The sequence below is a fragment of the Anser brachyrhynchus genome (genome assembly GCF_964034855.1).
Source record: "Anser brachyrhynchus genome assembly, chromosome: 4".
Lineage (NCBI taxonomy): Eukaryota > Metazoa > Chordata > Aves > Anseriformes > Anatidae > Anser > Anser brachyrhynchus.
The window spans coordinates 2,627,080-2,647,920 of record NC_137698.1 but is presented as its reverse complement, the minus strand read 5'-3'; the positions used below and the strand labels follow the sequence as shown (position 1 = coordinate 2,647,920).

At 38.5% G+C, this 20,841-nt stretch overlaps 1 protein-coding gene across 25 annotated transcripts in view; it reads right to left on the bottom strand.

Annotated features, from left to right (window-relative positions):
- Positions 1-4,224: 4,224 nt before the first annotated feature.
- Positions 4,225-20,841, bottom strand: part of CAMK2D (calcium/calmodulin dependent protein kinase II delta) — a 167,024-nt gene continuing 150,407 nt past the window's right edge. For 22 of the 25 annotated variants that reach the window (XM_080591270.1, XM_080591260.1, XM_080591249.1 and 19 more), the window contains 5 exons: positions 14,120-14,195; positions 12,844-12,938; positions 11,424-11,652; positions 6,842-6,891; positions 4,225-6,321 (listed from right to left, as the gene is read on the bottom strand). In XM_080591270.1, the coding sequence (XP_080447396.1) occupies positions 6,885-6,891; positions 11,424-11,652; positions 12,844-12,938; positions 14,120-14,195 (407 nt within the window). In that variant the 3' untranslated portion in view covers positions 4,225-6,321; positions 6,842-6,884. The remainder of the gene's footprint in view (positions 6,322-6,841; positions 6,892-11,423; positions 11,653-12,843; positions 12,939-14,119; positions 14,196-20,841) is intronic. The other 3 variants (XM_080591267.1, XM_080591266.1, XM_080591265.1) reach the window with 1 other exon arrangement.

The following is a 20,841-nucleotide window of genomic DNA, read 5'->3' as shown; positions in this document are numbered from 1 at the left end:
TGGTAAACTCCTCGTGTTCATGAATCCCTGTTTCAGATTAGTGAGAGACAGAGGCATCACCCACAAGCATCAGAAAACAAACAGGGTGGCACAAGAAGTACAGCGAGAGGGTGAAAACCGAGTTTAAGACAAATTTTCTGACAATGGAAAGAAATACAGCTCAATTGCAAAGGGGCTTAGCAAAGAGAGCTGCTGGAAGGGAATCCTGTTATCACAGGATACTATGATGGTTAAGGGGCAGGTGGGTTAATCAGGTATCATAAGAAAGGAGGAGAGTCATGAGTAGTCAGGGTAGGAATGACAGTGTCAGACCAGGACAGTGTTGACAGATAAGTTGAAGGGCAAGTTGCAGGGACAGCACCAAGGAGAATGCAACTGCCAAATATCACCCCGCATCTACTACCCCTTATACTGGGGTTTTATGAATCTCAGTTCAACCTCTTTCACTCAAGCCACAATTCAGAGTTTCTGCAACACCCACTAGAGCAACACTCCTTGCCCATTAATATCCTCTGTCACTTTGCAGGTGACCATAGCACAGTCATCAGCTGCTTCCTACACCAGTCTCTGGGGTTCCTGCCTTTTTGCTTATACTGGGATTGCCGCAAAACTTTTAGCAGATCTGCCACCTAGCAGAGCATCCTGAGATTTCTTTGGGAATCCTGTGGTACAGTGTATTTGAGGTAGTGGCTGCCAGGTTCACAAGGTCATCACAGGAAGTGCATGCATACATCAACAAGTTGTCAACCGAAAATGAGGCAGTAGTATACAATGGCCATGCAGGTACTACCACCAGCAGCTAAGGTAAAATCACAATGTCTATAAGCCATCAAAATCTGATCTCTGCAGTTGCTTTGTCCTAGGTAATCCCCCAAAATAACTGCTGTGCAAGGGAGGAAAGAGCTCAGTAGACCAGGAACATCTTCCTTCACCAATGTGTTAATATACTTCTTCTTCAGTGATACTATAAGCACTCTTAATTCTACCACGAGGTCCTTTGAGCTGACCTTTTTGTCTCTTGCTCTTGTACTTACCCCAGTCCAGGACACAGGATATGACAACAGTTTTGTATCGTGTTTAAGTTAGTGCCTTGCTTTAACATCGCAGAGGTGTGTGCCTGGAAATAGTCTCTTTCGCCATCCTTACTGAGGGTTTCACTTTTGTTTAAGTACCAATATTCAGCAGTAACTTCACTTACAAAATGAGCCATTGGGCACAGCAACATATGCTCTTACCTCCACTCTAAGGCTGGTTGTTTGCTAGCATGGTCCCTTGACTACGTGTGTTACTTTTGCGATCTGTGACTGCCACTGCCTCGGTCCTGGGCAGCTGTCTTCTCAGAGAGCCAACCCTGAATGCCTGAGAAGGGTGGGAAAAGGAGTGGTGAAAGAGTGGAATGAACTCTTCCTTCCCAGCTCAGGGTTGTTTTGTTTGCCACAAACTCTCTCTCAATGCAGTGGGCTGTTTATGACAACTTTGCTCCCATTTCCTTCTGCACTGGCTTGCTAGGACACAAGGCAATACCTGATAGTGAGCAGGGAACTTAGTGACGCTGGCTGCTGTTTTTTCTGACCTGACCCGAGGCAGTGACTTTCTGTTATGGGCTGAGTTCAGGGAACAGAAAATATAAGACCTAGGCTCCAAGAGCCTTTCACTGACAAAAGGTGCATCAGATTCTGTGATTTAATGCAACTTTTCATAGGATATTCAGTGGCTACACAGACAGCCCTTGCTATTTTAGCCTCCTAGGAAAGACAGTTTGTCCCAACCATTTGCCACACTCAACTATCTAACTCTTAACTAATTAGAGGGCATTATAATCAAAAAGGTTGTATGGGACAAATTCCCTGTTAGTTCCTAAGATGGTCCAGCCCCATAGCTGGGTTCTGGCAACATCTTTAAAGAAAGAATGTGACATTTCTTTAAATATGGATAAACTGCTCTCCCATCTCTTCACCCTGTAAATCCTGTTTTCTCTCAACTTGTCTTCTTTGCACTGGGTTCTTTTCCTCTCACACTCTGTGATGAGATGTTCTTCTCTTCCCCAAACTTACTCTCTGTGGTGCCTTTTCCCTGGGCTCAGAGCCTGGACAGGAGTATGCTGAAAATAAGCAGCCTTGCACTGCTGTTCTGGAGCAGACAGACATGCAGAATTGCTGCTTTCTCCTCACTTTACATGCATGCTATCTTGGAAGCGGATCCTGCGACACTCCCATTTGTTCTGCTCTGCCATAGGTAAGAGTCTAAGAGAGGGAGGGGAAAGAGGAAAGGCTTCTAGTTTGCTATACACTGGATTCCTTTCATATTAGGCATAGATAGTCCTCAGTATAAACAAGTCTCCCCTCTCATGGACGTCACAACCTCCCTATACTCCTGGTACAGGCATGTAAGGCCTCTGCTACAGTGGCTATCTTTACAAACATTTAGCAGGTGGACTTTGCAGCAATGGACCTTTAACCTGCTGCATCCTTTCTGAATTACATCCACAGCTCCTTCTCTCTGTATTTTATTTATTAGGAAGAAAGAAGCTGAGTCTCCTTAAGAAATTTGGATCAGTTCTCCAGCTAATAGAGTTATTTTGTTAACTCATAGTCTTTTCCTGAGTTACATACAAATTATGACTGTGCAAATTTAAAAAGAAAGAACCCCCCCCCAAGAATATTAATAAATTTGCTGCAAGGACGCTTTCTACGGAGATGATACATTACAAAAGATTAATACCTCACCGAAGAAATGGTAAAGTTTATCTTTAAAACTATGAACTCTGGGTTTCATATATGACTACAGGACTATACGGACTATATGACTTTGTATGTATAAGGACTATATTTTCTTAACTGTGTCCTGGGAGCCCATTTTCAGGAAATGGAATCAATCTGATTCCTTCAGGAATGTATAAGGTGTAAATTCAAGATCAAGCAAACAGGCATTTTTAACCTCTGAAATACTGTGTATTCCTTACTCACATTACATTGCACGGAAGCACTGAGTTCCTTTCCGTTCAGAACAAATAGTATCTTGTGCTCTGCTAAATAGGAAACATTGTTAAGAAAACCACTAGGAGGCAGCATATTAAAACTATAGTGCTATAAAGGCTATCCAGAACAATATAAAAATCAATTCTCCCCAAATCCTCAACCTGACATTTAGCAAATTTATTCCGACCACCCCTCTCCTAGTTATTATGCTTTACACACTTCTTCTTATCCACATACCTGAAATTAGTAGTGAATCCACTGCTGTCAAACAGCTTACTGCAGGCACGCAGTTAAAATGGAAGTCAGTCTGATTTCTGGAACAGCATTTAGTGGAAAAAAAGAGTAAACAAAGTAGGTAGAACTGATATGAAAAAACATAAAATCACCCAGACTAAACCACTTTTACTTCCTCTGAGGTTTACTGAAATGTTCCAAACCTCTCAGGTCTCCTATAACTTTATTTATTTATTTTTACAGATACATTAGCAAAATGCCACCAAAAAGGAAGCACTGGAATTTCCCCTACGCTGGAATACTCTCCCACTCCTTCGACAAGCACTACTCCTAGATGACTGTCACATTAAAGCCACTGCCACAGGGCTGGCTCACAACTATGCTACCCTAGGCACAGAGCCAGAAAAACGATCCAGCTCTATGTTGCACAACTCAGGGAAGCTGGAAGTTGTGTCCTCTCCTCCACCCCTTCTGTCTCTCTTTTCTCCTGGTAGAAAAGGGCTGTTCTCAGTTGTGACTCAGGATAGGTTTAAGGAGCCTAAAAATCACAACAGGCTGATACTGAAATATATGAAAGCTTTTAAACTAATACATTATTTTAAATCCTAATTATTTATGGTCTTTACTGCATTTTAAGGTCTGCAACTGTAGGCATACAATAACTGCTCTTTTATGGCATCTTGTGTTACACAGTGAGCATACAAAACAGTAAGAAAGCTACAGAAATGTGCAACTACCCAAAACACTTCTAAATACAGACCTACAAAGACAAGGTACATGCAAAATCTATCAACAAAGTACTATGTAAACAGTGTATAACTGGGTCCTCAGAAGAGGATGTTAAGAACTAATCAAAAGACAAATCATGAGAGCAAACATTTGTATTTTCAAATTGCAAATCTGGCTTGTAAGAGACTGTATCTGTGTCTCTGACTTCTTAATTCAAACAGATGCTCCACATTTCCCAGTGCAAAACCACAATTAACTCTGAAATTAAAACGCAAGCACAATGTCAGCAGAAATCACAAATTTATTAATCCTTAAATATATCAATCATTTACCATTATGGCAAGAAATATGTACACTGTGTCCCACGGTAAACTGCAGTGTTCCAAATGACAGAAGAGAAGTGTATAATTCAACTGTGGTGGAGAGAACAAATCACAATTTCCATCTTGGTGTGGAAGACAAACTTGATCTACGGTAATACGCCAACACCACATGCTATGTTAGAAGTATAAAAAAAAACACCCTACAACTAATTTGTTAATTTTAAATACAGTTATGCCACTTATAGCCGCTTCACAAAAAAAAAAAAGGAAAAAAAGAAAAAAAGAAAAAAAAGAAATTAATGAGAAAAAAATGAGGCCATTACTTTTTTTTCACAGATCCCATTGGCAGGTTAATATGGCTCAACACATTTATTGTAGATGCTTATTTTAAATATATATTGTTTAAAATCACGTAATAATTATCAGAGAAGCTTAAATCCATCTACCATACATCCACTAGTAACAACATCAAAATGTTTAAGAACTGCTTTTGATTAGTAATCAACACAGAAAGGTGAAATTATACAAATTAGGAAGCTTTCCCATTTTATAAACTTCAGGCTGTCGAGTTGTAAATTTTCCACTGCTAAAAAGAACATCGATTGAGATACCATGCACTATACAGCGCTGCAGAAAACAGTTAGCCCTGTTGGTAATAAAACAAATGAGAAAGAAATAACCAATCCCTGCATTTTTCTATTAAAAATGGAAGGGAACAAATCTAAATGCTTGCAAGGATGTACTTCACAGCCGCGTAAAGGAAGCGAAAATAGTCCCTGTCACAAAGTTTGTGTTCTGAACTGACATTGAGAGCATTCCCTTCACAGTGTACAGACATTTGCAGCCAGGGATAAAGAGCCAAAACAAGCTGGTAATGCTGCAGAGATTGTTGTCCTTGATACTGTATGCTGCCTGATGATTTTAATAAACAAAGAGCAGATTGAGGGGGAAGAGGAAGGAGAAACAAATCTGTGGTAAAAGTGTTACAGTTACTAGAAAACTGGTGTAGTCATAATACATTTCCAGAGAAGCAACAGCAACGTTGGAAAGTAAATAAACTCTTCATACTAAGCTTTTAAGGCCTAATACTTCTAGAGTATATTAACCACTGAAGTGGTCTATAGCTTAAACAAAATTTTAAAATGTTTTAAAGACTCCTTAATAAATTTACAATATATCCAAAAAGTGATAAAAATCTATTTTTCCTTATACTTTCATTTTAATCCTCAAAACCTGCCTCTCAATCATCACTTAGTTCCTTGCAATTTTTAATTCTGCTTAATTATCCAATATAAATTTTCATTTAGCATAGTAAGAAAGCAAAGGTAAAGACTTCAAAAGAAAAAACCTGCTGACTAGCCAGAACATTGACAGTTAATTCTGAAGTGGCCAAGCCAGCAAATGATGATATTTTTCCAGTTTACATAGACTAATAAACTAAGAAGGCTTCAGCTAGGACAGAGCCAAGATATTAGCACTTCCACATTTATCAGTGATTTCGTCCATCTACATGCTGTAATAAAAATCTGTTTTACAGTAACAGAGCTGCCAGCGGAAATCCTAACCATTCCTGCCAGAATGAAAGCAAAATCCAGGGACTCAGGGGAAAAGGAGGAGTCAAAAAACAGTTCTTAAAAAAAAAAAAGAGGGTAAAATGTATTTTTTGTTTCTTTTCCTTTTTTATAAACAGGATAGCTTTTAAAGTTGTCTGTCAAAACTTGGCATAAATGAAGAAAAGATGACAAATGTATCCTGTATCTACTGCTGTACATCAACTGTTTTTTTTTTTTTTTTTGTCTTTTATGCCTTGCTATTTTCTATTTGCATGGAACATCACCTTCATTTAAATGTTAACAGTGTACAGATGGAATACACAGCAAAATGGTGCATCACAAATGTGTTACATGAAGAACCTTCACAACTTCATGCACTCAGAAACATGCATGAAGAGAACAGGATGGCCAAGATGGTAATCAACCAACAGGATGGCCAAGATGGTAATCAACCAGGTGCGTTGGGTACAGATAATGCAAGAGCGGCGCCGCTGATATTTTTAGCTAGAAGGAAGGAGAAAAAAAAAAAGATTGCCATTACTACAGTAACATCACCACCAGTTAACAATACATGCTTAAGTGTTAACCAATACTATTAAAAAAAAATCCTTCTACAGATCATTTAATACAATACTGTGAAGAAAACCAAAGGAAAAAAGGGGAAAAAAAGCCCAAATGCTCAAGCAAAGCATTCTTTTATTTTTCAAACCACTTTACAGACGTTCCAATCTTTACAACATGCCAGAGATGGTGCCAAAGTAGAAATTAATCAGCTTCTCAAAGGAGCGAGGGCAAAATTCAAATACGAATCTCTGTTCCAGTTAAACTTACTTCCTTAGCATGTACATTACAGTCACGGCCACAGAGTGAGATTCTCACACAAAAATTGAACTGAGTAACAAAGAAGAGTCAGATGTCATTTACATGCAAGACATGCTAGAGCCACATGTAAAGAAAAAAAGAAAGTTCAGGAACATGTAAGAAAGTAGTTAACCAACTGAGCTTATAATATCGTTTGTATTACCGTAGCATCTAGGGGCTGAAGTCATGATTGGGATCCTGCTGTGCTAGGCACTGTACAAACACAGAACAAACTCTTTACTCAAGTTTCTTGCTGTTTGGTATTTAACTTATGATAGTATAAGCAAGTGCAGTGTGTGATAAAGTGAGTAAATATAGGCCTGGGAATCACAGGTTTGAATTTAGGTTTAGGAGTCAGTTTCAGGCCCAACAGCTCTTTGACTGTCTATGCAGGTTCGCTCTTTGTGTCTACGCAGACACACGCTAGCATAAATTCTTAAGAACACTGAATACAAAGAAAGATTTCCTACCCCCAGTCGGATCACTCAAACAGAGAAAAACAATGGGCAAGACAGAAACCCAAACTTGTTTGGACTGTCCCACAGCAAAAACTACAAATAGAATTTGTAAACTAAACTAAATATACTTTTGTGCTAGTATTCTTCTCCAAGTCAATTATCTGCTACAAGAAATATCTCCATATAGCTATGGCTACCAGAGAGCTCAGTACTGTTCTTAGATTTATGTACTCCTTACTGTAGTTCTGAAAACAAGTAAGCTACTGTCCACAGAGCAACTGATTTGACATAATCTAAGATACTATTTGCAAAAACAGATCAGTGCTGTAATTGCCTTTGCAAGTTTATTAGATTTGAAATTCTTGACTGGAAATTGTGCGTAAGATTTTTTTTTTTTTATGACAGAAGTGCCATTATTAACTACTGTGTATTGGTAATAATTAAATAAACAGTTGTAGACTGCATAAATTTCAAACGCAAGAAAAGAAAGGACAGATCATCTGGAACAATACTGTAATTAAATTTCTTACATAGTTTTCCAAAACAGAGCTGCTGGTGTGACAGGTAAAAGTAAATGTGAAGTTCAAGACAGTCGACAAGACAGTCAGGATGGCAAGTTCTGACATCATGCTATGTGGGAATCTACCAGATAAACTTGAGAAGATGGGAATTAAAGAAAGAATACAGAGTAAATCAACTAAAAGAAAAATGATAGCACTTGGGCTGAAAGGGGAGCTGAGGAGATTCAGTAATCTTTGTCAATAACAAAGCAAATGCAACAGGACTGACCTCATGTAATACATTTAGACATAGGTGGAAGGCATTATAAATATGGAGGAAAACAGGAGTCTTGTATGAGAAAAACCAAATGAGCTTAAGGTCTGGGTAATTCAGAAACAGTACATGTAATAACAGGAAGTACAAAGCTAAATGCTCAGGAAAAGTTTCTGTATAGTCATTAGCTGGAAATAACAGTTGCGGATAAATACATGGCTGTCTTAGAAGATTGGCACATCTGCTAATATGATGTAAACAACAAAAGTGCAAAATCATGCCAGAAGACAGGAGCCGTGGCACTTTCAGCAGGGTAAAGAGAGAAATTGTGAAGTTAAATAAAAGCCCTGACCACAATTATATGCAGTATTTCAGAAGGACTCAAGCTAGTGAAAAGCCAAACCTCAAACCGGAAAAGACATGTTGGAGAGCTATCAAGGTAGCTAGGAAAATGGAGATCCTATCAAACAAAGCTAACCAAGGCAGCATTATTTATTTACCCTATGAAAATAGGAGGTGAGAAGTGATCTGACCACCCTTTATATAAAATATCTCGTCTGCATATCTATCTACCCAGTGTAGGAGAACAATGATGACATTAGAATAATCAGGAATACATTGCGTACGACTAAAATTTAAGGCTGGAAAGTAACCAGCAGAGAAACGGTATTTTAGGACAGTAATAATTAGCAAGTTGAAAAAAAAACCAAACACCTCTCTGAATTTAAGATGGGAGTTAGGTAAAGGATTTATACGACATTGCTGCCAGTACTACATAGGATCTTTCTAAGGCTATACTACGATCTCGGAGCATCTCCTTAAGCCTTAGTCATGCCGTAAGGTGTTGAGCCATTACTCCTCTTTTGTGGCCTTTTCATTTTGGATACATTCTCACAGTCCTAAAATTTCCTGTCTAACCGTCAGAACACGTTCAGAACACCCACAGACATAGACACAACTGGGCAGGCTCAAAAAAATCATGTCTCAGCTTCTTTTCCAGCCCCTTGCATCCTCAGCAGTCCCAGAAATCCTTATTCTTGGACAGCATGAGCAGCTATAAAGAACATGCAGTACTTGAGTCTGAAATACTGTCACAGCTTCTGTGAGGAGTATCTCAGATCTGTATGGGCAACCGTATTCCCATGAGATTTGCGTTTTGCAGACTCTGAGCAGCCAGATGCACTGCACATGCCCTTTATATTGCAGAGAAACAAACTTTGGTGAGCGCTTGCAGGAGCAGTACATGTCACAGGATGCAGCGCCCCATCATACATGCTATACGTTACATGGACAAGTACTGAGGCTCCTGTTAAAACACTGTAACTCAAACAGGACAAGCTGCAGAATATGCAGATATGAAGTATAGCTCCATAAAGTATTATTAGAAATATTATTGTTAAGGAATTGTTAAGCAAAATCCATAATCTTCCATGAAAATAGCAATACGATGGGTATTTTGTTGCCCTCTGTTTCTGGTGTCTAAGAATAAGTGTGGTAAGTTACCTTGTTCTTTTCTCTTAATTGTTATCTCTTATCAATATGTTTAGATTAAGAAAGTTAAAAAAAAAAAAAAAAGATACCTCCCCCACCTTCCAAATGCTCTCTTTAATCTTGGAGATTAAATAATACCCTAGTCCAATTCCTGTCAGTTACTTACAGACTTAGTGTAGACAGACACGTACTATAGACACTTACGGTCCAGGGTGCACCAGAAAAGGTGAACCCATTTAACTTATGCTTTCTGGCTCTACATATATCCAGGTCAGATCCCTTGAGAAAAAGGTCCGTTATAAAAACATAAAAAAAATCTGTAATACTTCATTTCAGGAAAACGTAACTACAGTATCACAGTATCACAGATTTCTAGGTTGGAAGAGACCTCAAGATCATCGAGTCCAACCTCCGACCTAACACTAAGTACTCCACTAAACCATATCGCTAAGCTCTACATCTAAACGTCTTTTAAAGACCTCCAGGGATGGTGACTCCACCACCTCCCTGGGCAGCCCGTTCCAATGCTTAATAACCCTTTCGGTAAAGAAGTTCTTCCTAACATCCAACCTAAAACTCCCCTGTCGCAACTTTCGCCCACTCCCCCTCGTCCTGTCACCAGGCACGTGGGAGAACAGACCAACCCCCACCTCGCTACAGCCTCCTTTAAGGTACCTGTAGAGAGCGATGAGGTCGCCCCTGAGCCTCCTCTTCTCCAGGCTGAACAAGCCCAGCTCCCTCAGCCGCTCCTCGTAAGACTTGTTCTCCAGACCCCTCACCAGCTTGGTCGCCCTTCTCTGGACTCTCTCGAGCACCTCCATGTCCTTCTTGTAGCGAGGGGCCCAAAACTGAACACAGTACTCGAGCTGCGGCCTCACCAGAGCTGAGTACAGGGGCACAATCACTTCCCTAGCCCTGCTGGCCACACTGCTTCTTATACAGGCCAGGATGCTGTTGGCCTTCTTGGCCACCTGGGCACACTGCTGGCTCATATTCAGCCGACTATCAACCAATACTCCCAGGTCCTTCTCTGCCAGGCAGCTTTCCAGCCACTCATCTCCCAGCCTGTAGCTCTGCTTGGGGTTGTTGTGCCCCAGGTGCAGGACCCAGCACTTGGCCTTGTTGAACTTCATGCAGTTGGCCTCAGCCCATCGGTCCAGCCTATCCAGATCCTCCTGCAGAACCTCTTGAAGAAACTGTGACTCTCTATTTCATTACTGCAACTGTGAGTGTGCTGTAATTTACACTGCTGAAATCTGGCTCAAGGAATTCAGCTTTGTGCTCACTGAGTCACAGCATGACTCTGAGGGTATGAGAGGGCAATCAGAGATGTCTGAATGAAAGAAAACAGATAAATGATGACAAGAGAGATTTCATGCTTACCCACGCAGGTTTAGTAACTATCAGACAATGACCATTCAGCAGTCAAGCAAAGGGAGTGTAGGAAAAGAGGTAAGACAGTGATAGGTACTTGTGCGACTTAATTTATAAAGGAAATGCATAAACTGGCTCAAAATCAACTTGCAAAGAACATAGCTGGGTCTGAGTGAGTAGAGGTGGTTGGGAATCACAGAAAATGTTATTCAAATTTCAGTTTTTCAGAAAACAGACACTGTTTTTCCTTGAAATTTTCCTGTCAGCTCTAACATCTCTATGTATCCTATCATTTTTTTTCCTCCACGTTTTCCTAAAATCCTGTTTCAAGTTTTACAGTCCTATTTTGCACAACTTGTGTCAGGCCTTATCTATATTATATCATTTTTCTCTTCAACCTCTCAGCTCAGGGACAGAGCTGGATCTGTGGGCATCACAGTTGAAAATAACAATAACAAGGCGTTATTTTAAAAAAATACGTGCACAAATACTACAGGCATACTACTGAATATAATGCACACTGCATAAATAGCCACAAAAAATTACACTATCAAGAGGACAGTTTCATAGTTTTAAGGCCAAAAGCAGCTATTAGACTATCTGGTCTGATATACACAGTTTAAGCTTGTGGTCTGAATTGTTTCTTACTTGATGGGTACTGTTGGTGACCCTGAACGGTGAAAGTGAACATTCTGCCATTTCCCGTCACGACGGTGCCACACCCGCGTTTCCTCTGACTGCATTGTCTTTGGCATCCCACTTCCATCCATGTACTGCGTGAGCCGTATATATGCAATGCAAGCAGCATCGTCACCCACGAGGTGGACATGAGGATTGAGGATAATGGTGTGGATTGGCTTATTACTTTTGGATAATGCTAGGAAACAAATACACACAACATACAAACAAGACAAATTAAATTTTCTCTATGTAAGCCAGAGTAACTCACCTCACCCCATCATACAAAATCAAACCATAAAGCTTAGCAGGTACAAGGCAATAATCTCTGTTTACTGTTAATCATTACTGACAACTAGCTCAAATACATTTGTAGAAACGGGCACAGTCACAGCATAAAGTATGCTGTCCTCTTTCCTGTATGAGAAACAATCAAATGTTTTAGAGTATATCTTATTTATCCAAGCAGGGGCCAGACAAGTTTCTGTAACCATCCATACACAATTATTTGACCGTGACCAATTCTAGGGCACCTTAAATAGCAGCATTTTATAGTGATTGATATACTATTATATGTAACTTCTTTCTCTTTGATCTGGCAATAAGTTTGTTGGAAGAACGTCAATAATTAGTTTCTTAACACTTGTAGCAATAGCTGCTACCTTTATTAATACCTTTTTAAAACCTGCTTACAAAAACAACTGAGTAATTTGGCATGTCCTATTTCTAATCTGCTATCTTTATTGAAAATGTCCAATTGGGTTCCTGGTCATATTTCAGCACAATCATCCTCCAGGTGACATGTTCTATACAAGTGTTTGGAGACTCTGGTATGAGGTGCAAGCTGCCACCAGGTATTTCAGTGTGCATGGCCACACAAGGCAGGGCCATTGTCTCATTCAGATGATCTGCTGATCAGATCCTCAGCAGTATAGACTGAGCAACATCTTCCCCAAAACAGCATGCAGTAGCAGTTGTTATAAACTCACTGTAAGTGTTGATTGTTACTTGCACTCACTCTCTAATCACGATTTAATGATTTTCCTTTTAAGTATACTTGCAGCATAGCATGATGTACTCTTTTTTGTAATGGAAAAAAACTTATAAGAATTATTTATGTTACTATTTTATTACATATTTATTTTATACACCTTAATTTTCTCTCCAAATACCTGAAATTTTCTTCCACTTTCCAAGGTGCTATATGACGTATGAATGAGTGCAGCAGAAACAAACAAAAAAATCATACATAGCCAAACTCCAAATGAAAAAAACAATGTCTCCTTCCCCTGCAATCAATCAACTCCTAAACAAAAATGCTGCTTAGACTGGAGAAATACATTCACAAGGGACAGATGAAGATATACAGAGATGAAAAAGGAATGTTTACCATTTTCAAAGTAAAAACGGTGAAAGTCCATCCCTTCTACTAGATTACCCAAAGCTTCAGGTTCAAAAGACGTAAGGCCTGGATCACAGATTTTTCTGTGGAAAAGAGGAAATTCTGTAATAAACACATGCAGTTACATAGCACAATGCTGGACTGAACTTTCTAAATGTTTCCTTTATTCTTATTGGAAACTTACTTACATATAACATTATACTGGAAAAGAACATAATTTAAACGGGGAGCATTAATGGAGTTCTGGTTTCACCTAAATCAGTAAATTTGGCAAGCTTACATCAGGGCTACTAGATTTCACATCAGTCGCCATTTGACCAAAAGAAAGATTGCCAAATATAGCCACACAAGGCAATCCTATGACAATTTATCACAAGTTTTCACTTGTGACTCCGGAAACTGCCTCTGCACAATCCAAAAATTATTTTTCATGTCTCACACCATTGTTTAGGTAAGATTTTATATGTTTTTAATCTAATAAAACTTAGACAAGAATTCAAAATAAGTGTCTATTTGACATTTGTACAACACAGGTTTTAGTGTGATCACACCAAAGTGCTGGCAAATCTTTAAATGGGAAGAGTAGTGTCACTGTTGACCTGTGTGGCTTGTGCTTCAACAGGGCAGAATCCACCCAGAGAAACACAGGAGACAAAATGCAATGCTGAGAAGTGTTTTCCTCTGCTTCTTTTTTGAGTTAGGAGGAGTGGGGAAGCAGTGATGAAATTGTGTCTTTGCACAGAAAAGCCAAGAGAGAAATCAGTCAACTTTCCCTCAGCAAATTCTTGCACAGAAATGCACAGTGCTCAGTAGAGACTGGTGGAGCCTGATCCCACATGGTCCTTCATGCCTTAAAGTACACATGGGATTCTAGCTACTATCAGTCTCTACAAACACTGCAATTTTTCTGTTAAAATAGGTTTCCACTGTGTTTTCTGGATTGGATATCAAAAACGTGACTTTACTTTCATATACCAAGATAGGTTACTGCACATTTTGTGTCAGTATGATGATCCTGTCTCAGCATAGCAGTACCTCAGATTTACACTAGCACCTCCTCTCAAACTGGCATCCAGGCTAGTGTAAAGCTAAGACAAGGTGGCAACGAACAACTCCTATGTTTCTTGAGGGTATTTGAGAATAATCTTCAGCAATACATAAATACAAACACACACACTTGTATTTGCTTATTTACATATACATTTTGAAACGTACTTTGAGATACACCCACTCTCCTCCGTCTCTCCAAAATGAGAAAACTTACGTGTAAGCTTCGAAGTCCCCATTGTTGATAGCTTCAATCAACTGCTCGGTAACCTTGATAATCTCCTGCTTACGAGCTAGAGAGAGATACAAACACAACTCTTAAAATGGAAAGTAAAGTGGAAGGTGACAGCTGAAAAGCTGTCAGAACAACAGCTGTAACGAAGGTATTGTCATTCTTCAGCTGGTACAACTGCCTTTTCTCTTCCTTGTCTATGATCAAAGGGCACTATGTTATATTACTACTATACATTATTTTGCCTTCAGCATTCACAAAGAAATTAAACAGTAAGGATCAATCTCCTTTCCTATCATGGATTTAGTCTTCTTTCTGTCACTGAAGGATCTTCCGTTTAAAAAACAAAACCAAACCAAACCCAAATCTCCAGCTCTTTTCTTTGGATTAAAGGAAGCTGATGATTGCTTTACAAGTGATGGTCTAATGTTTTACTTGCAGATGTGGCCTTTAGCTGGTAAGCATATAACGATGATTTTCAGAAATCTTTGTAACACCTGGTGTTCACTTTGCTTAAATGTACACATTTGGCCAAAGAGGAATTCAGGCCCTAAGCCTATAATCAAGATCCCCTGGTGCAAAGCTCGTGGATTACATATAATGCCTACACACCCACGCAAGTCTAATTACAATACAGTGTCTCTCAGCTCTTGACTTCTGTGACTGTGACTATCTTTTGCTTGCAAAATGTGTAACATTTACATTACAACAAACCTCAGTCAGATCATTTGGGACTATTACAGTACAACTACTAACTAATACTAATAAAAGCTAAATAGGAACAGAAGAATAAAACATTATTAACAACAAGCAGAACACATATTTTTCCAATAAGAATATTCAAACTTCCAACAGTTTGCAAATGCCTCGATTTCAAAGGCAAAAGTATGTGAAACAGTTTCTCCTTGATCCATCAGTAAAGAAAAGATCACAGGTCATTTGCTAATGTTGATAGGACTTACGCTACAATGGTGCACAGTAAAAAAAATAAAAAATAAAAAAAAATCCTGAATCCTGTACATGGTATGATCATTGGTAACACCAGTTACTCTATGAGGGCTAAGTACTGAGACTTTCAGAAGATGACTCACTGACTACACTTTGAAAACTGACTTAAAGTTTGCTTTTTTTTTTTTCCTAGGAAATGAGATTTATAATTTTGTACTTTACATTCATAATTTGAAAACTTCAACCTTACACTGATAAATTTCAACCAGAGTGGCACTGCTCTCAATACAGATTTTTATGAGTTTAATGCTAAGGAGGTAAGGGAGAGAGATTTTACTGGTACATTTTCAAGGATTTAACATATGTTCAACTATTCATTAAACCTCAGAAAATCAATTTGGAAGACTAAGCTTGAAATAAAAAGAAAATTAAAATGTTGGCAACCAGGCTTTAGTAGATCTCATACAAGCAATAGCTTTAATTGTCCTGCACACTCCTACACATGGATTAGACAATTCACACACACACTTGTTAAGTCCAAAGTGCCGAGGCAGTTCTCATTCTTCTTCAAAAAGAAAATGTGGGGGAGCATATGCAGAATGTAAATCTCCAGTGCTGTACTGCAAGACTGGCACCATGGTGTTAGACCCTCGTCATTTCTTTTATGCTCTGCCATTCTGCATTTAAGTGCACACTTAGAGAAAAGCATAGAAAGCATCAAAAAGAAACCAGAAAGGAATGAAGTAATGGAGAATAACTGGATATAAATGTCCAGTAAGACTCTTTGTGAGTAGTTTTTGATTACCAGACAGCATGCTGGGCAAGCATATTTAGCGTACAAATAGCCTTATTTTTTTCACAAATATTGTGGAAACAATAAAGAATTTTAATGAAGAGATCTTTTTGACTGTAGATCAGCAATGGCTCTACTGTCTTACGCTCAAACAACACAGAAGAAACTGTGGACATTGTGTTGCATTGTCAGCACAAGCCAAGTGGTAGGATGGTTGACTAAGAAATAATGGTGCAGTGTTCAGAGAGGCTGACAAAATGAAAGCCAGAACATGCAGACTGCACGCAGGGGGGAAATCACAAGTTTTACATGCTACATCTCATATGCATGTAACTCAACTAAAGGATCTGATTAAATAACCTGGTAACACATTCCAATCAGAGATTAGAAAATCACACATTATTAAACCAGACAGTGGAAAATGAGGTAAAATTTCTGATGAGCTGCTACACAATCCTGAGATCATGTTATTGGGTAACTGTTAGACCAGTGTAAGCAATGAAAGTGTTTGTAAAGGTACTGTAGTTCCCACATGCAAGAGACAAAACCAGATGGCCATCTTGTGATTTCACTTCACTTGGCTAGTGACAATTGACAACATTCCCTTTTTGACTAACCTCCATCATTTCTTTTCCAAGTGTTATCATGACAAGTCCCCAGTTAACTTGCATACTACACATGCTCTGACAGGGAACAGCAAACAACAGGGAACATCTGAATATATAGACAGCATTCTGTGAAATAAACTGAGAGGCTGATTATTTTTATTTTTTAGATAAATGGTTGTTGGAATGCAACAACTCGATTTAGTTACATAACTTCATTCACTAGCACCTGCTTGTGCCTTTGGTAGTAAGAGTTAGAGCCACGTGAATGCAACCTTAATGATCCTATGACTCTATGAATGACAGAAGTTCCTTGCTGTGACTTTTTGAGATTTTGAGACTTGATTTCAATCTGAATGTGCAGAGAAATCTTTGCAAACATACATTTAAAGATATTTTGGATCAATCAAAATGTATTTTAAAACATATATTTGATGTACTGAATTACAAGATTTAATTCAACATCAACCCAAGAAAGGAAAAATGGAACCATATTGCCAAATTGCTTTTATTCTGTTGTTTCTCCCAAAATTAAATTCCAGTGGAATACAATTTCATGAGGCTTTCTTATAGAAGCCACCTAATATTACAGAATAGGTTCCATCACAGTTTCTCTGGGCAGTACTAACAGTTAGTAGAGCTTAGTCTGCTGACTGATCCATGGAGTATGAAGAACATCCAACAGGAAGCTCTACACGCTGGCAAAGTAAGTAAATGAGATTAAACGCAGCACCACTGGCTCAAATCAACCACCGACCGACTCCAGCACTAGCGTCAATTCTTCCAGTACTTGTGGAAAACTTTGCAGTTCACAATGGGGACTGTCAGAAGCAGAACAATGCTGCCAAGTCATTTGCCTTCCAACTCATCTCTCAAGCTTTCTACAAAATTCCAACCACCACATGAAAGTCTATGCGAAAGCAACTATGCTACTCTTTCTTTTCAGTAACACACAGACGATTACAGTTGTATATAAGCAGTCCAAGAAAATCAGATTTCTTCTTATTCAGTGGTATGCTATGCAATCTCATAGGCAAAAAGTGACTAAAAGCCAAAGGGGCGGTGTAATTCAAAAACTGGAGTTCCAATAGGATTTACCCTCTGTGCAAAATCCCCCTCATTCTCGGCATTTCTCATTTGAAAGCAAGAATGAACATTACAAGAAAAAGATGGCCGAGAAGAAGGCAATATGAAATTTTATACTTTTTGCGTAGGTATGTGAGTGGGCAGAGAGAGACAGTACAAATACAGAGCAAATGTATTTTAGCCTATAAATACGTTGTTTAGGAAGCTGAAGTTTAGCCTGGGAGGAACGAAGAGAGAGACAGGAAGGGCAGGGAAATGGGGAGAACTGGAATACTAAAAGCAGAAAATTGGAAGGAGACTGAAAACCACGAAGAGAGGAGGAGGAAGAAAATTCAGCTGTTGCTTGGTGAACACGTGAAGCAAATCAAATGCTTTTTTTCTTAGTGCAAGGGAAGAAACTGGAGGGCACTGGAGATGAACAGAGGTGAAATGGATATTGGTAGGACAGAAATAATTACCACCTATTAAAGTGGGAAGAAAATTACCAAATTTTCCTTATAAAATTGATGGACTCTGTGTAATGTATGCTTTTTCAAACCTCCATTTTTTTCCCATCTAAACACGCTACAAACTAGTCAAGGACAAGTGAACAAACAAGGCAGCAGGGAACGGGCACCTGGCCAGCTCCCATCTGCCAAATAACTGTCACTCACAATCACTGTTTTCATTTATTATTTTTTTAAATCTAATAAACTTTGCTTATTTTGAATTCTAGGAGAACTATGTTGTTTGATGTACAGTGGTGATTTGATGCTACTATACTTTTTAATGTGCAGTATGAATTCCCTAATTAAAGTACCTCAACTTAGGTTAAAGCAGGTCAGAGATCAGTATGCTCTCTCAGTGCGATGAGATAATCAGACAAAACCAAAAGGCATGGCTTCGCTGGCATTATAAGCTGTGTGTGTTACAATTCCACAGAGTCGTACAACTTTTTCTGCATGTTCAGATTTTTAATTAAAGAATCCCCTATTTCAGTTATACCTCAGGTAGCATTGACTTTGTATACAGGATAAGACCGTAATATTTGCTAGCACTAATTCCATGCTAAGGACAGATTGGTGTCAACAGAAATAAACAAGAACCCCAGCAGCACAATTACAACTCTCACTGCACCTTTTTAAAACAAAAGGGGCAAAATGAAATCTGAAATGAACTATATGTAAGCATAGTTACTACAGGGGTAGTTTTCAAATGGCTATTTCCACAGAGTGATATGCTTTGGGTCAAACTCACTTACTAGATGCAAAGATATAAGCTCATCCATGCTGTCAGTGAACTGCATCAAAGGACCCAAGGAAAAGAAGTATTCTATAAGAATAATGAAATCACCAGTCCAGTGTTGCATTTCCTAAGCCATAAAAATAATCCTTTAGTTCAGGTGCAATGATCATGGTTTTAAATGGTGCTTTTTAAGGAAAAGTGCTTAATTATTCTTTCCCTTTAAAATATCATCACATGTTCAGAATGCAAGGGCCATATTTAGCCTTATGTTATGTAAGAGTTCTATAGTGTCTGGCAATGGTTTTCTATGACATAAAACTACACAGTCTCTGTAAGTGAAGGATTACTTAGCAAAAATAAATTCAATGTTTTTAAAATAACCGAGGTGTGAGGAAACACTTTGTTAAAAGAAGTCAGAAGATGCAGAGCCATTTCCCTAAAAACTGATGACAAAAAAGACTGCACATAGCGTAACAGAAAGCTAGCATAAAACGGCAAACTTCTGTGGAAAGGTTGGTAGCTTTTATATCCTTTGCTCAGAATATGGGTGAAGTAAATCCATTAAAAAAAAGACCATGGACCTGCTCTCTAAATATAACCTTTACCCCTGTAGGGATAGTGTGTTAAAGTCATAAGGTATTAATGGTTCAAAAAAGAAAAAGTATGACCCCTGCTTTGGCAAGTGAGTAGGTACATGACTAATACAAAGGCAGTTCAAACAAAAATATTATGAAGAACAGTTATAAAAAGATCAAATAATAGGAAAAGAACAGAAGAGAACATATTCTAACATTGAGTAAAATTATTTCTGCAGCAGTGCTGTTGTACATAAATTGACTTTAAATAGGTTATGAACCTTTAGGCTTATTTAACTATTTTTTCTCTCACTCAACTACAGGGTAGGGATAATCTTTCATAAAGAACACCAATATCTAAAACACCATTAACACCAATATCTAAAAAACACAAAATAAGTATAAACAACATTTACTCAAAAAGCATCTAACACTATCAATGCCTTAATCCTTCACAGTGCAATCCCCTAGCTTGTGAAATAAAGTACCACAGAACAAAAAAGTTTAAAAAACAAAAGCAAAACCTTATTCTTGAAGAAAACTATGGGGCTTTTTTCCCTTCCTGTAGCCCCAAGCAATGTCAGTAAATTCACTCTACAAGAATCACACACGAATAACTAATATTTTTGGTATTTTAATTGTGGAGAGAAGGTGTAGAATAGCAGTGAGCTGTACATGTGTGCCAATGAAGTCTTCAAAATACATATACCAGAAACTACATGTTTTGTGAAACACGGAAAAGAAACCTTGGTAACTGATGACCATTTTACCCATGAAATTGTTCAAAACTAACACCAGTATGTTTGTTCTGAAAAAATATTTTTTCAAGTCTTTATGCTTCATTCAGATAATGGAGTTTCTTTCTACTTTCATTAATACTCTACATGATTGACTACCTAATTACAGTATTGGAATGATTATTAATTAACCCCCACTGATTTTACAGGAATACTCAGGTTTTGTTGTTCCTCGGCATATTTCTTTTAACACAGAATAACCCTAGGAACAGCCATTATACAGGCAAAGCATAAAAATAAAGATCATATATTTTTGGTCTTTCAGAAGACAGCTTCTTATCAAATAAGCACAGTGCAGACAGCACCTGCAAGAGGGCCTGTGAAATCCATAGCAAAGACCAATCACCCCCATCTTTCCATTAATACCCAAATCAGGGAACTGCATGCTCCTTACTAAACGTTTTCTTTAAAACCAATAGCGATGAAATCCCCGTTGAGGAAAGTACCTTTTCAAAAGAATGAGGTAGCTGGTTTATAAGTTAGCATGTGAACTTGAAGATGGTTAAAATGATTCTGCTTCTTGCCCACATGTTGTTTCTCAAGGATAAAATCATTCAAACATTTCAACTCAGTACTCTTAGCTGCATATCTTCGTACACATCATATTGCATTAACCTCACAACATTTTGGACAAGTACAAATACAGACAAGCAATTTTGTTCTCTCAACTCCCCTCCCT